Genomic DNA, 17,169 nt, shown 5'->3' with positions numbered 1-17,169 from the left:
AGAGAGGAGAGAGTGGGATGAGGTCGAGAGACATTGGAAATTGTGCCTAGGGTCTGTGAAATGTCAAGGGACCTCTGGATTCAGTTGAAAGAAAGATGAGGTGACAGATCGACAGGGGATGGATGGATACGAAGACAGACAGTAAAGATCTAAAGAGAAATAGGACCCCAGCTGAAGTGCAGATTGATCGTACTTGCGTTCCAAGATTGTTCTTACACAATGGAGAATATTTTCTCTCATTTCATCTGTTATTTTAAAGGAACTCCCTTGCCTAGTGGCTTAGTGATTGGACAACTAGCTAGGTACGTAGCTAGCTGGACAATTTTTCTGCTCAGTCATATGGATAATGTGCAGTGATGCGTGTTACATTACCTCCCCTCCCACTGAGAGGGCAGTGGAGGGTTTGGAGGGATGGAGGGGGTGGAGGAGGGGAGCAGAGAGAGGCCTTTTATTGACAGAGCCACTGTAAAGGTTAGGGGTCAAACTAGCTTCAGTGGCCCTTCCTTTTTCGTTTTCTCTTTCTTTTGACATTATTTTCCAAGAGGGAAATGGCCATGTTAGTTGTGTTTGTAGAAAAATACTTGCTAGGACTGTGGCCTAATACTCCTTGTAGCTTAGTTTAAGGATTTTGTTTTGGGGTCCTTCCCCATGTTCTCTGTAGAAAAGTAAAGTAGGGCAATAACCAAAACACTTGATCTACATAGAGAACCAGAAAAAGGGGACAAAACACCTACTTTTCCATTCCATTAGCTTCAGCCTGCTAATACAACAGGGTATGTTTGTGTATGGAGATAATTACAGACAAGCTAAAGGTTGTTTCCCTCAGTCACTTAGTATTCTCATACAGAAATCCTGAGGCTCTAGTTATAGGGTGCCGGTTCTGCTGGGTTTGAAACATTCTCCCTGGGGGTTTAAAGTAATATATCTGATGCTGTTACGCCAGCCTTAGAAAACAAATGAATACACAGCAAGTGAATACAGTATTAGCTCCAGCTTTGAACTGCACTAAGAGGTACAGTGCAGCGTTAAAGACACACCAGTTATTTTGAACTTGAACTGAACTTGTTCCACAATATTAAAATCACAAATCTCTCCCTGCAATAATAATGATAAGCACTGTGGATTTACATCAGCAGTCTGAGTGTCAGTATCTAAAGCTGTAGACCCTACAGGGAGCTATCCAATACAAGAACCACCCATACATGACATAACATTTCCACCATAAATTAAACTGAAAGTATTAGACTACGGGCTCTATTCAGTCCGCATCGCCGAAGTTCAGCTTTACAGCGCGCTTTAAATTTAAAGGCAATGTTACCGCTTTAGCGGAGACTGCATTCGCGGTAAACGCGGCATGGAAATAGAAATGATCTTTCTATTGGGAAATCTGTAACGCCTCAGCGATCCAGATTGAATAGAGCCCTAGGAGATGCGTCTGCGCAACATATTCCTCCTTTCTAAATTATAGTGCCTAATCCTTGGCAGTTGAAGGTTTGTTAAACAAAAAAGAAATGATAAATGACAGGATATCCAACTAAAAAGAGAAACATTACCATCTAGCTGAATCTATTCCTCTGATATGTTAGGCCAATCATGATGTTGGAGCCAGTCTAGCGTTAGCGGCAGTGAATAGAGCACCTCCTCCACAGTGGGGGACACTCCTCAGGGAGAAGCAATAGCAGGAGGGTTAATGGGTACAGCTCTGTGATGAGGAGGAGGATCTACATAGAATATGAAATATGTACGGATGAATCGGCCCTGCAGCCAGAACTTACTGCAGCCAGAACCTACTGCAGTACGGAACCCCTAGAGACCAGACACTCTCTCTCTGAGATAATCAGATGACTCTTGTATTCTTTCAATATACCAACAGAGCAGCAGATTCCCCGACCCAGAACTCAACCTCCAACTGAGCAAGCACTGTATTTCTATGAATTCTGTTCTGTTGGAATGCGGTTGTTAGCGTTACAAACCATGGGCTGGTTTTGCCATAGCGATAGAACTTAAGCTTTTACGAGTGTTATCATGTTACGATATGTGATAGAATCAAGCACAGTTTTTGTAAATTATGAGGAACAAAGACCAGGCTCTTCAGTTAACTCATGTAGCAGTATTGCCACAATGAGTGAAAGGAGAGAGGATAAGGAAACCGAGAGAAAGATGGATTGGGATGCCACTCAGGTGATTAAAGGAAGGAATCTCAACTACTGTAGGTGAATGATGAGTCTGTGGTTGCACTCTCAGTGTGTTGGTGCCACCTGGACCAGAGGAGCACAGACAAAGGGCAGAAACATACAATCAAATGAAATATAGACAACGTGACAGTTTTGTATTGATGTTATATTCCCATGCTGCTCTTGATATTCACTTCTTGATTGGGTAGTTATCAGGAAGTACAGGTCCTGTTTTATCACGAAATTGTGGACTATTATCAGATCTGGCTTAAGAACACTGAATTACTGCATTTACATGTTGAAGGGTTACCCAGTTGGTTCTTAAGATATAATACTGGTGAAGGAAAGGATTAAGATAAAGCAAGCTGCTGAAAGATTCCCACTGGGCACATACGCCAGTTCAACGTCTATTCAATGTACACTGAACAAAAATATAACCGCAACATGTAAAGTGTTGGTCCCATGTTTCATGAGCTGAAATAAAAGATCCCAGAAATTGTCCATACGCACAAAAAGCTTACTTCGCTTACATTTTGTGCACACATTTGTTTACATCCCTGTTAGTGAGCAACAGCATGATCATTAAACAGATGCACCTTGTGCTGGGGACAATAAAAGGCCACTTTAAAATGTGCAGTTTTGTCACACAACAAAATGCCACAGATGTCTCAAGTTTTGAGGGAGCGTGTCCACCAGAGCTGTTGCCAGGGATCTGTACACAATTCCTGGAAGCTGAAAATGTCCCAGTTCTTCCATGGCCTGCATGTTTGGGAGAGCGAGAGAGACTGGAGTTGTTAGATAAAACTAAGAGATAAAACTAAGAGAGTACAAAGAGACGGTTCTTTCTCACTGATTCCCTGGTTGACTTGGGAGTGGCTGGGGTGGGTGGTTGGTGACAGGGTAAGAGGGTAATTGTCTGTGTGCATCCTTGGCAAGTGAGTAATACTTATCTGCTGCAACTGTAGCCTCTGCTTAATAGGGCCATATAAAGTTTGGGATTTTGGTAGTGAGGCCCTTTATCTACTTCCCCAGAGTCAGATAAACTTGTGGATACCATTTTGATCAAATAAAATGTATTTATATAGCCCTTCTTACATCAGCTGATATCTCAAAGTGCTGTACAGAAACCCAGCCTAAAACCCCAAACAGCAAGCAATGCAGGTGTAGAAGCACGGTGGCTAGGAAAAACTCCCTAGAAAGGCCAAAACCTAGGAAGAAACCTAGAGAGGAACCAGGCTATGAGGGGTGGCCAGTCCTCTTCTGGCTGTGCCGGGTGGAGATTATAACAGAACATGGCCAAGATGTTCAAATGTTTATAAATGACCAGCATGGTCAAATAATAATAATCACAGTAGTTGTCGAGGGTGCAGCAAGTCAGCACCTCAGGAGTAAATGTCAGTTGGCTTTTCATAGCCGATCATTAAGAGTATCTCTACCGCTCCTGCTGTCTCTAGAGAGTTGAAAACAGCAGGTCTGGGACAGGTAGCACGTCCGGTGAACAGGTCAGGGTTCCATAGCCGCAGGCAGAACAGTTGAAACTGGAGCAGCAGCATGGCCAGGTGGACTGGGGACAGCAAGGAGTCATCATGCCAGGTAGTCCTGAGGCATGGTCCTAGGGCTCAGGTCCTCCGAGAGAGAGAAAGAAAGAGAGAAAGAGAGAATTAGAGAGAGCATACATAAATTCACACAGGACACCGGATAAGACAGGAGAAGTACTCCAGATATAACAAACTGACCCTAGCCCCCCGAGACATAAACTACTGCAGCATAAATACTGGAGGCTGAGACAGGAGGGGTCAGGAGACACTGTGGCCCCATCCGATGATACCCCCGGACAGGGCCAAACAGGAAGGATATAACCCCACCCACTTTTCCAAAGCACAGCCCCCACACCACTAGAGGGATATCTTCAACCACCAACTTACCATCCTGAGACAAGGCCGAGTATAGCCCACAAAGATCTCCGCCACGGCACAACCCAAGGGGGGACGCCAACCCAGACAGAAAGATCACGTCAGTGACTCAACCCAATCAAGTGACGCACCCCTCCTAGGGACGGCATGAAAGAGCACCAGTAAGCCAGTGACTCAGCCCCTGTAATAGGGTTAGAGGCAGAGAATCTCAGTGGAGAGAGGGGAACCGGCCAGGCAGAGACAGCTAGGGCGGTTCGTTGCTCCAGAGCCTTTCCGTTCACCTTCACACTCCTGGGCCAGACTACACTCAATCATATGACCCACTGAAGAGATGAGTCTTCAGTAAAGACTTAAAGGTTGAGACCGAGTCTGCGTCTCTCACATGGGTAGGCAGACCATTCCATAAAAATGGAGCTCTATAGGAGAAAGCCCTGCCTCCAGCTGTTTGCTTAGAAATTCTAGGGACAATTAGGAGGCCTGCATCTTGTGACCGTAGCGTGCTTGTAGGTATGTACGGCAGGACCAAATCGGAAAGATAGGTAGGAGCAAGCCCATGTAATGCTTTGTAGGTTAGCAGTAAAACCTTGAAATCAGCCCTTGCCTTAACAGGAAGCCAGTGTAGGGAGGCTAGCACTGGAGTAATATGATCAACTTTTTTGGTTCTCGTCAGGATTCTAGCAGCCGTATTTAGCACTAACTGAAGTTTATTTAGTGCTTTATTCGGGTAGCCGGAAAGTAGAGCATTGCAGTAGTCTAACCTAGAAGTAACAAAAACATGGATACATTTTTCTGCATAATTTTTGTACAGAAAGTTTCTGATTTTTGCAATGTTACGTAGATGGAAAAAAGCTGTCCTTGAAACAGTCTTAATATGTTCGTAAAAAGAGAGATCAGGGTCCAGAGTAACGCCGAGGTCCTTCACAGTTTTATTTGAGATGAATTTACAACCATCAAGATTAATTGTCAGATTCAACAGAAGATCTCTTTGTTTCTTGGGACCTAGAACAAGCATCTCTGTTTTGTCCGAGTTTAAAAGTAGAAAGTTTGCAGCCATCCACTTCCTTATGTCTGAAACACAGGCTTCTAGCGAGGGCAATTTTGGGGCTTCACCATGTTTCATTGAAATGTACAGCTATGTGTCATCCGCATAGCAGTGAAAGGTTAACATTATGTTTTCAAATGACATCCCCAAGAGGTAAAATATATAGTGAAAACAATAGTGGTCCTAAAACGGAACCTTGAGGAACACCGAAATTTACAGTTGATTTGTCAGAGGACAAACCATTCACAGAGACAAACTGATATCTTTCCGACAAATAAGATCTAAACCAGGCCAGAACTTGTCCGTGTAGACCAATTTGGGCTTCCAATCTCTCCAAAAGAATGTGGTGATCGATGGTATCAAAGGCAGCACTAAGGTCTAGTAGCACGAGGACAGATGCAGAGCCTCGGTCTGACGCCATTAAAAGGTCATTTACCACCTTCACAAGTGCAGATACAGTGCTATGATGGGGTCTAAAACCAGACTGAAGCATTTCGTATACATTGTTTGTCTTCAGGAAGGCAGTGAGTTGCTGCGCACCAGCTTTTTCTAAAATGTTTGAGAGGAATGGAAGATTCGATATAGGCCGATAGTTTTTTATATTTTCTGGGTCAAGGTTTGGCTTTTTCAAGAGAGGCTTTATTACTGCCACTTTTAGTGAGTTTGGTACACATCCAGGGGATAGAGAGCCATTTATTATGTTCAACATAGGAGGGCCAAGCACAGGAAGCAGCTCTTTCAGTAGTTTAGTTGGAATAGGGTCCAGTATGCAGCTTGAAGGTTTAGAGGCCATGATTATTTTCATCATTGTGTCAAGAGATATAGTACTGAAACACTTGAGTGTCTCTCTTGATACTAGGTCCTGGCAGAGTTGTGCAGACTCAGGACAACGGAGCTTTGGAGGAATACGCAGATTTAAAGAGGAGTCCGTAATTCGCTTTCTAATGATCATGATCTTTTCCTCAAAGAAGTTCATGAATTTCTTACTGCTGAAGTGAAAGCCATCCTCACTTGGGGAATGCTGTTTTTTAGTTAGCTTTGCGACAGTATCAAAAATAAATTTCGGATTGTTCTTATTTTCCTGAATTAAGTTGGAAAAATAGGATGATCGAGCAGCAGTGAGGGCTCTTCGATACTGTACGGTACTGTCTTTCCAAGCTAGTCCGAAGACTTCCAGTTTGGTGTGGCGCAGTTTCCGTTCCAATTTTCTGGAAGCTTGCTTCAGAGCTCGGGTATTTTCTGTATACCGTGGAGCTAGTTTCTTATGATAAATGTCTTTAGTTTTTAGGGGTGCAACTGCATCTAGGGTATTGCACAAGGTTAAATTGAGTTCCTCAGTTAGGTGGTTAACTGATTTTTGTCCTCTGACGTCCTTGGGTTGGCAGAGGGAGTCTGGAAGGGCATCAAGGAATCTTTGTGTTGTCTGAGAATTTATAGCACGACTTTTGATGCTCCTTGGTTGGGGTCTGAGCAGATTATTTGTTGCGATTGCAAACGTAATAAAATGGTGGTCCGATAGTCCAGGATTATGAGAAAAAACATTAAGATCCACAACATTTATTCCATGGGACAAAACCAGGTACAGAGTATGACTGTGACAGTGAGTAGGTCCAGAGACATGTTGGACAAAACCCACTGAGTCGATGATGGCTCCGAAAGCCTTTTGGAGTGGGTCTGTGGACTTTTCCATGTGAATATTAAAATCACCAAAAATTTGAATATTATCTGCTACAAGGTCCGATAGGAATTCAGGGAACTCAGTGAGGAACGCTGTATATGGCCCAGGAGGACTGTAAACAGTAGCTATAAAAAGTGATTAGGTAGGCTGCATAGATTTCATGACTAGAATCTCAAAAGACGAAAACGTCATATTTTCTTTTGTAAATTGAAATTTGCTATCGTAAATGTTAGCAACACCTCCGCCTTTGCGGGATGCACGGAGGATATGGTCACGAGTGTAACCAGGAGGTGAGGCCTCATTTAACACAGTAAATTCATCAGGCTTAAGCCATGTTTCAGTCAGGCCAATCACATCAAGATTATGATCAGTGATTAGTTCATTGACTATAACTGCCTTTGAAGTGAGGGATCTAACATTAAGTAGCCCTATTTAGAGATGTGAGGTATCACGATCTCTTTCAATAATGGCAGGAATGGAGGAGGTCTTTATCCTAGTGAGATTGCTAAGGCGAACACCGCCATGTTTAGTTTTGCCCAACTACTACCCTGATGTATCTGCATCCAGTATGAAGTAAGTTAGAGGTAGTTTTGCGAACCAATAGCTTAGTGCAATGACTGGAAGTCTACAGGAACAGCATGCTAGCTGTTTCCATAGACTTCCAGTTGTGGCACTAACACCAGTTAGCAATTTCGCTAACACTAATTAGCAACTTCCTTCAAAATGCACATACAAACCGGAGCTGACAAGTTGAAAAATCTGTCAATGTGCCCTTGAGCAAGGCACTTAACCCTAATTTGCTCCATGGGCACCGTACTACTATGGCTGCACTACTACCCTAAAATTTCACTGCACCAATACAGTGAATGTGACAATACAACTTTAAAAAAATATACACTACCGGTCAAAAGTTTTAGAACACCTACTCATTCAAGGGTTTTTCTTTATTTTACTATTTTCTACTTTGTGGAATAATAGTGAAGACATCAAAACTATGAAATAACACACATGGAATCATGTAGTAACCAATAAAGTGTTAAACAAATCGAAATATGTTTTATATTTGAGATTCTTCAAATAGCCACCCTTTGCCTTGATGTCAGCTTTGCACACTCTTGGCATTCTCTCAACCAGCTTCACCTGGAATGTTTTTCCAACAGTCTTGAAGGAATTCCCACATATGCTGAGCACAAGGCAAAAGGTGGCTACTTTGAAGAATCTCTAGTATTGGTTACTACATGATTCCATATGTGTTATTTCATAGGTTTGATGTCTTCACTATTATTCTACAATGTAGAAAATAGTAAAAATAAAGAAACTCTTGAATGAGTAGGTGTCCTAAAACCTTTGACATGTAGTGTATATATGTTGGTATCCACTACTTCATCTGACTCTGGGGAAGTAGATAAAGGGCCTCAGCCAAAATCCTGAACTATCCCTTTAAAACATGCTTTTACAAGCACCCACTATCAGAAAAATCAGAAATAATTAAAGCATATAATTTTAGATTGATCTAGACATTGTGTTGATAGTTTTTTCCCCACAACACACATTGATTTAGTTGTTCCGTATCCCTGTGTTGTTTTCAGGGCAGAGAATTCTTCACCACAAAAGCAGCGTTCTCGAGACAGTAGTGCTTATCAACCCCTCAGATGAAGCTGTCAGCACTGAGGTAAGTACATTCCATTCAAACACACCTGGGTTACATTCAGTAGGGCACATTGTAGCAAAAGGCTTTGCAAAAGAACCAAATAAAATATGTTCTTATTGAACGAGCTCAGGTTAGCACCTCACTGTTTCAAAACATTTCAAAGCTCTTCAAAACATTTTCCCTTTACTGAACACAACCCTGGATAGATGGAATGGTACTGTATGGTCTCATTGATATTTTCTATACTCCTTTATGGAGACATTTCTACTCCTGATCTGTTTGTTCCTCTCAACTTACCTCCTTCTCTCACACCGCAAGAATGCGTGCACAAACATACTCTTGACTCCCATACATAGAAGACATCTTCATAGACATAAACACATTTCAAAGCAACTGCAACTTGAAATGGATGACTGCTTGGCACGCTTAATTGGCCAATTATCCTCCCCAGTCCTTTGTTTTCTGCTACTCTGCTATGTGGACTAGAATAGAACCATCACAATAAGAAGCTCTGGGGACGAAGAATACTGCCTTGGTTTACTCAACCAACAGATAGGTTCCAGATTCTGGCCTGGAATCTAATCTAAATACTGACCGAATAGTGAAACATGAGCGAAACATAATTCTATTCTATTTGGATTCTAGGTTACTGTTTTGTCCCTATATATATTTACTTTGCAGTGCAGCATTTTACTAAGTGAATTCACCAAAATTACTAGAAGGTTGAAAATTGAAAAGAGAAACGGAAGGCTGTTACACAAGGTTAGATCTGTCAATCCTTTCTTTCACTCTTCCAGCTTCCCTTCCTGCCTGGCGGTGTCTGCAATCTGTGCATTAATAATATCTCACAGTACTGCAGGTTTGACCCTGTCTAGCATTCCGGAACAGTCCATGCCTGTGAAGAGGATAAAAGGCTGGGCACTAGAGAGAGAGAGCGAAAGAGAGCGAGCGAGAGTGACTACACTAATTATCTAATGGATTTGATTGAAGTGAAATGGGTGATGTTTCTAATCAAGATTGTTGGCAGTAAAAGGCTAAGTGGACATTGACATGACAAATTCACTTTGAAATGGACTACAAGGATTACAGACATAAAGTACAACATTTACCGTTGCATCAGACTTTCCTATTTTTACAGCTAACAGCATTTTCCAAGCTCACTAAAGATTGTCTCTGAGCATAAACTTTTAATTAAATGTTTTATATTAGTTATAATTTTTTGTCATTTAGCAGACACTCTTATCCAGAGTGACTTACAGTAGAGTGCATACATTTTTCATACTGGTACCCTGTGGGAATCGAACCGACAACCCTGGCGTTGATAGCACCATGCTCTACCAACTGAGCAATACGGACTGTGATTCCAAAGTAAATTCATGCCACAATTGCACTGAAACTCCAATGATACAGATGTGGCTTTCATTCTGACATGTTTGCCCTTTTTTCTGCATAGGTTTGTCAGATGATCTCAGACACAGCCAGAAACAAGCTGCTGGTGCTTTCAGGACAAAGCTTTGAAAACACAGGAGCACTGATTTTGCAGTCTGGCTCCTTCTCTTTCTTCAACTTCATAGATATATTCACAGACCAAGAGGTGAGTAAAATTGAGCAAATAGTTCACTAAGCAATTACTGTTTCATTATAATGTTACAGTTTGCAGTACTGTTCATGATCTGCTGAAGTTTACTGACCTCTCAATGAGCAAACCTCATGATTACATCTGATGGAATACAATTCCTCTGATATCTGTCATAATTGTGAATATGTTCTGTTTGATCATAGTCTCATGATTTTAATCCCATGTCTCCAAATCTCTCTCTCTTATCCCCAGATTGGTGAATTACTTAGCACTATTCGCCCAGCAAACAAGGCAAGCCTAACCCTCTATTGCCCTGAGCAAGGTGACTGGAAAAACTCAAACTTGGACAAACACAACCTACAAGACTTCATCAACATGAAGCTCAACTCACCACTGATACTCCCAGAGATGGAAGGTCTCTCAGAGTTCACAGAATACCTGTCGGAGTCAGTAGAAATCCCATCGCCATTTGACATGCTGGAGCCTCCGACCTCTGGCGGTTTCCTGAAGCTCTCAAAACCATGCTGCTACATTTTCCCTGGCGGCCACGGCGACTCTGCCCTCTTTGCGGTGAATGGGTTCAACATGCTCATCAACGGGGGCTCCGACCGCAAGTCCTGTTTCTGGAAGCTGGTGAGACACCTAGACCGGGTAGACTCCATCCTCCTGACCCACATCGGGGACGACAACCTGCCAGGCATCAACAGTATGCTCCAGAGGAAGATGGCTGAGCTGGAGGAAGAGCAGTCACAGGGTTCCCAAGCTACTGGCGACTGGTTGAAGAACCTCATATCCCCAGACATTGGGGTTGTGTTCTTGAACACCCCTGATAATCTGGGGAACCCTGCTGAACCCAACTTCAGGGTGAGGAGGAACATTGAAGAGGCAGCACACACACTCCATTACCTGAGCAAGTTGAATCTGAGGCCCGAGCCTTTGCAGAGGCCGGTCGGTAACACTATCGAACCCATCATTCTGTTCCAGAAAATGGGCGTGGGGAAGCTTGAGATGTATGTGCTGAACCCGTCGAAGAACAGCAAGGAGCTGCAACATTTTATGAAGCAGTGGACAGGCAGCGAGAAAGACAACTCCACTGTTATTCTGCCCAATGGAAAAGAATCGGAGCTCCCAATTTCTTATATGACCTCAATCTCTTCCTTGATTGTGTGGCACCCATCAAACCCTTCAGAGAAGATAGTACGTGTCCTGTTTCCAGGCAATGCCTCTCAGTATCACATCCTTGAAGGTTTGGAAAAACTAAAACACTTGGACTTCTTGAAGCAGCCAGTTGTCACCCAGAAGGAGCTATCTTCTAACTTGGCACCAGCTCTAAAGCAAGCAAAGCTGAAACATAAATCTGACAGCAAGGAGAGTCTGAAGTCAGTCTCTAGGCCATCACCAAGCAAAAGTTTCAAAAAGGAGTCAAAGGAGGAGGCTCCAGAGAAGGCAAAGACAGATGCAGAATCGGCTCAAGAAAAGACTAACAAATTTGAGAAAAAAGACAAACCTTTGGTGAAAAAGGAAAAAGCGAAGGCACCGGAAAAAGAAGTGAAGGTGAAAGCAGAGCCAACTACCGAAACTCCAGAAAAGAAGAAGGCTGAAATGAAACCAAAAGCTCTTAAGGAGAAGATTATCAAAAAAGAATCCAGGAAGTCTGTAGAAAAGAAAAATGATGAAAAGGAGGTAAAGAAAGAAGTAGCAAAGAAAGATGATAAGCTAACATCTAAAAAGGAAGAAACACCCAAAACTGAACAGAAGCAAGAAACACCCAAAAAAGAACAGAAGGTAAAGAAAGACATTTTAAAGAAAGATAGAGATTTCAGGAGGGATTCCCCCATGAAGGTGAGGAAGGAAGAGAATAAGGAGCAAAAGAAAGACGATCTAAAGAAAGACATGAAGAAGCCATCCAAGGATTTAAAAAATACTCCATCTGCTTTAGGCGAAGGGAAAAAACTTGCAGCAAAACCAAAATCTCTGAAAAAAGATGACACTACAAAGAAAGACTTTGGAAGCCCTTTCAAGTCCAAGGCAAAACCAAAAGTCACCAAGAAGGACCTCAAGGCCACAGATGCTAAATCTGCTGTTGCAGGAGCTGCAGCTGTCACAGCAGGAGTGGTAGCCACCGCCACTTGTGCTGCGGAGGTCCTTGAGACAGAAAGAGCCATGATGTCTTCTCCAGAGGACCTCACTAAGGACTTTGAAGAGCTCAAAGAAGAGGAGATCTTTCACGAAGAAGAGCCGGTGGTGATCCACAGAGAGGACCTCATGCACTCTAAGGAGTCCCCTGAAGCAGCAGAGTCTCTGGATGAGGGGATCCCAACCACTGAGCATGAAGGAGAAAGCGGGGAGACTCCAGAGGAACAAGAGCATAAAGGGAAGTTGAGCGGCAGCGGCAGTGAGAAGTTTGAAGATGAGGGAACTGGGCTAGATTATGAAGAGAAGGGAGAGACAGAAGAGGTCCATGAGCCAATGAGAAGGGAAATGGACAACCATAAACATGCTGATGACAGTGAAGATGAGGACTCTGAGGACGAGGATGCAGAGCCAGACCAATGTGGAAAAGATCATAATAGAAATGAAAGAGAAGTACAGAAGTGGGGCCTGTCGGTGACACCGCCTCCCAAAACGTCTGAGCCTCTCTCTCCGTCTGCATCTATTCATGATGAGACCCTTCCAGCTGGCTCTGATGATGAAGCAGCCTCAGATGATGAGAACCGTGACGAGGCATACACTGCTACATCTGGCCACACCCAGTCAACTATTGAGATCTCCAGTGTGCCAACTCCAATGGACGAAATGTCCACTCCAAGGGACATTATGAGTGACGAAACTACTAACGATGAGACAGAGGATTCTCCCTCTCAGGACTTTGCCAGGTTTGGAGGAACAATGTTAGGAGACCTTGAGAGGAAGAGGCTGTCTCCACTACACGACGGCCCAGAGTCAGACCATTCAAAGAGCGATGCCACCGAAGGCAGGGACTACAACGCTTCTGCATCCACAATATCTCCACCATCTTCACTGGAAGAGGACAAAGAGGAAGGGTTCAAGTCCGACAAATTTGGTCTTGATTCAGCAAGCTCTGTTCTCACCACTACTTCACCTCTCATCCGCTCCCCTTCAGCTCCCAAAGGAACCTTTGACTCATACTCATCTGGATTCGCGGCACCAATTGAACTGTGCACAACACTTTCAGGATCATCAAAGGCAGCAGCTGGGTCTTCTACTAGCCCAGATGACAAGACATTGGAAGGTACCACCTCACCTCATTCCTCTGGTCACACCCCTTACTTTCAGTCTCCCGTGGATGAGAAGGCTGGCTCTATAGCACCTGCAAATGGCCATGGTCCTGTAATTGTAGAGGTTACAAGTGATAAAGAAGATTCCAACAGGGTCAGCCCCATGGACGACCCAATTCCTGACCACACCTCGACTGTAGAGAAGGTGCTGTCCCCAATCAAGAGCCCGCCTCCTGTAGTAGAAGGAAAGTTACACTTTGATTTAGATCATATGTCAACAATGCACTCGAGTCAAGATGATAAGAAAAATGGGGCTAGCGACAGTACCTCAATCTCATCCACAAACCCATTCGCAGGTTTCAAAGAGGAGAGTAAAATGTCGATCTCGGAGGCAACCACGTCTGATAAATCGGGTAGCCCTGTAGATGAGGCTGTAGCAGAGGACACTTTTTCACACATCGCCTCGGCTTCCACCGCCTCACTGGCCACCAGCTCATTCCCAGAGCCTACGACAGATGACATTTCCCCTGCTCTCCACGGTGAAGCCGGCTCCCCGGAATCAACAGAGGTGGAGGACTCCCTATCTGTCTCTGTGGTTCAGACTCCAACCCCTTTTCAGGAGGCAGAGGTCTCTCCTAAGGGGGAGAGCCCCAGGCCCATGTCAATCTCTCCAGACATCTCACCAAAGACAGCCAAATTAAGGACACCAGTGCAGGAGCCTAAATCCCCAGAGCATTCCACCATGTCATTTGGCCAGGAGTCCCCTGATCACTCATTAGCCCTAGATTTCAGCAAACAGTCTCCAGAGCACCCTTCTGCAGGCAGCCTGCGCGCCACGGAGAACGGGCCAACAGAGGTGGACTACAGCCCCTCAGAGGGGAATGATCTGAGATCCTCCGAACAGTACAGACCCACTGTAGACAAGCCTATGCTTTTCAAAGACAATGACTCAGGTCGCGCCACTTCTGCGTCCCCATCAGACGCATCTCAGTCCACCCCCTCGACAACTACGCCTTGTCAGATGAGGGAAATGTCACCGGGCTTAGCCCAGCAGATGGACAAATCCCCTGCCACCCCGAAAGGGTCTTCCCCCTCTTCCCCCTCCTATTCTTGCTTCACTCAGAAAACAGATATGCCCTTAGCAGCAGAGACTAATCCCTTCAAATGTGGTGGAGATTCCAAATCCCCTGTCAGCCCCAAGGTTCCCTCCCCATCCTACCTACCACTCTCTTTCAACCTCTCCGACTATCAGAAGTGTGCAGGTGGTTCCAAGGACCCAGACTCCTCCCAGAAGAGCCCCTCTCCTGGGTCTAGGACAGATGTTGACCTTTGCCTTGTGACCTCTTGTGAGTACCGCCACCATAAGACAGAGCTGTCCCCATCCTTCATCAACCCCAGTCCTTTGGAGTACTTCATGAATGAGGAGAAGCCTCTGGAGGAAGAAAAGCCTCTAGCTAAGTCAGGTGGAGGACCTCCACCCCCTGGTAGTAAACTCCACGCTAAGCAATGTGAAGAGACCCCACCAACCTCCATCAGTGAATCCGCCCCATCCCAGACGGATTCGGATGTTCCCCCTGGGACAGAGGAGTGTCCCTCTATTACTGCGGACGCAAACATAGACTCTGAGGATGATTCTGAGACATTACCAACAGACAGGACCCTGACTTACAGACATGCTGATCCTCCTCCCGTGGCTCCCAGGGACTCTGCTCCGTCTCCAGCCCACCCAGACGTCACCATGGTGGATCCGGAGGCCGACAAGCCGCCCGCTGACGACAACAACCAGACTAAGGACAAGGACTCAAAGGCAGAGGGAGCTGAGAAAGCTAAGAAGAAGAAGCTTACCAAGACCAAGTCCTCCTCACCAGTCAGAAAGACTGGCCTTTCAAAAGTAAAGGATTCAAAAGTAATGGCCTCTCCTAAGAAAAGTGTAGGAGAAGGGAAAGATGCCAAAAATGCAACCAATAGCTCTGCATCCAGGGGTGTGAAAAGTGCCACATCAGGTAAGACTCATATATTTTCTTACTTGGTCATGAGTCTAGAAGCGTTGGTTAGTTTCTGATTAAATAAGTTTAAAGTTCAAGCTCAGTTTGCCTCAGTATAGAATCACATGTTTTTCATCCATTATGTACATAGATTTTCTAACAAAGCTGCATCTCTGTCTCAGGTTCAGGTGGTGGAAAGGCAGCAACTGCAATACCCATACCCAACTGCCCTCCCATGTACATGGATTTGGTTTACATCCCAAACCACTGCAGCGCCAAGAATGTGGATGCAGAGTTCTTCAAACGGGTCAGGTCATCCTACTATGTAGCAAGTGGCAATGACCAGACGGCCCAGGAGCCCAGCAAAGCTGTCCTGGACTCACTGCTGGAGGGCAAAGCCACGTGGGGAAACAACATGCAGGTACAGTGAGACAGTCAATTTAACAGAATAACCGTGTTATAATCCCATAGTATCAGAAAGAGAGGTGCCATAGAGAAGATAGACAAGACTTAAATAGTATACATTGAGAAAATACTGTCAGAACCTTTTTTAGCTTCTTAATGCTGAACAAAATGAAGCTAATATGCTCAGAGTTTTGTGAAAAAAATAGTATGCAAACCCTAACCCTTCTTTGTTGGCAGGTGACCCTGATCCCGACTCATGACTCAGAGGTGATGAGGGAGTGGTACCAGGAGACCCATGAGAAGCAGCAGGACCTGAACATCATGGTGCTGGCCTCCAGCTCCACCGTGGTCATGCAGGACGAGTCCTTCCCCGCCTGCAAGATAGAGCTGTGAACCTGATCCTGGGCCTCGTTCCATTCCAAATTATGCTTCTCTTCTTCCCTTAACTTCTCCCTTCACTGGAGTGTGCACTCTATTGACGTTCCAAGACGTTTCTGCAAGGGAGCGCCTTCTAATGAAGGGAAGGGGTCGTAGTAATTTGGATTGGAACAACCCTCTGGACTCTCCTGATCAAATGATCTAGTAACCGAGAGATCTAGTGATCAAATGGATCATGTTGTTAGTGGTATCTTTGAGTTGGGGTGAGGGATGACGTAGACATAGAGTAAATGTAAACGCATGTAATTTAAACAAAGGCTGTGTGCCAACATTAATGAAATACAGTGATCCCTCGCCACTTCGCGGTTCACTTATCGCGGATTCGCTATTTCGCGGATTTTCATAATGCATTTTTTTTTTTTTTTTGGTGCATTGTGCTCTGCATTCTGATTCGCTAAAAACTCACTCCCGCTTCTTGTATCAAAACATGCTACGAATTGTGCTATCATTTTGTCGTCTCGTGCAGTTATGTGTACGTACATAAAAGACGCACAGCCGCTGACCGATGCAGAGCTGGCAGAAATGACAAAGCCACAAAGCGACGATGAAAGAGAAGAGGGAGAAGAGGACACGAGAGATGAGGAGGAAGGACTAACGCTTGGTCGCTTAGCAACCATGGTGCGAATGGCCACTGAATTTAAGCGAGTAGCTGAGGAATGGGACCCTTTGATGAGCCGTTCATTACAGTTCTCCAACGTAATCGATGGTGGCATGTCGGTGTACAAGGATCTTTTTGCAAAGAAGAAAAAAGAGCGACAACAGCTGCCTATCACTATGTTCTTCTCCCGAACAAACACACCTGCACCGCGGGCTTCAGAAGAAGAGAACACTGCAGAGCGCAGTCAGGATGCAGCGGCCCAGTCTGAAGAGCAGTGAAACGGCCTACACGTGAGTCACTGTATTTGTATACATGTAATAGTTGCTAATTGTAAAAAAAAAAAAAAGTTTTCTATTTCGCGGATTTCACTTATCGCGGGTCATTTTCGGAACGTAACCCCCGCGATAAACGAGGGATTACTGTATACATAGCCTACATTAAAATGATGTTCTGGTTTGAAAAAACAA

At 44.5% G+C, this 17,169-nt stretch overlaps 1 protein-coding gene across 1 annotated transcript in view; it reads left to right on the top strand.

The window, feature by feature from the left end:
- Positions 1 to 16,059, top strand: part of LOC120026204 (microtubule-associated protein 1B-like) — a 39,800-nt gene extending 23,741 nt beyond the window's left edge. Inside the window, exons 3-7 of the mRNA XM_038971027.1 lie at positions 8,397 to 8,479; positions 9,912 to 10,052; positions 10,290 to 15,279; positions 15,444 to 15,682; positions 15,904 to 16,059. Of these exons, the coding sequence (XP_038826955.1) occupies positions 8,397 to 8,479; positions 9,912 to 10,052; positions 10,290 to 15,279; positions 15,444 to 15,682; positions 15,904 to 16,059 (5,609 nt within the window). The remainder of the gene's footprint in view (positions 1 to 8,396; positions 8,480 to 9,911; positions 10,053 to 10,289; positions 15,280 to 15,443; positions 15,683 to 15,903) is intronic.
- Positions 16,060 to 17,169: the final 1,110 nt, after the last annotated feature.

The sequence above is a fragment of the Salvelinus namaycush genome, chromosome 31 (assembly GCF_016432855.1).
Source record: "Salvelinus namaycush isolate Seneca chromosome 31, SaNama_1.0, whole genome shotgun sequence".
NCBI lineage: Eukaryota > Metazoa > Chordata > Actinopteri > Salmoniformes > Salmonidae > Salvelinus > Salvelinus namaycush.
The sequence above is the reverse complement of the archived record's forward strand: the minus strand, read 5'-3'. Positions and strand labels throughout refer to the sequence as shown.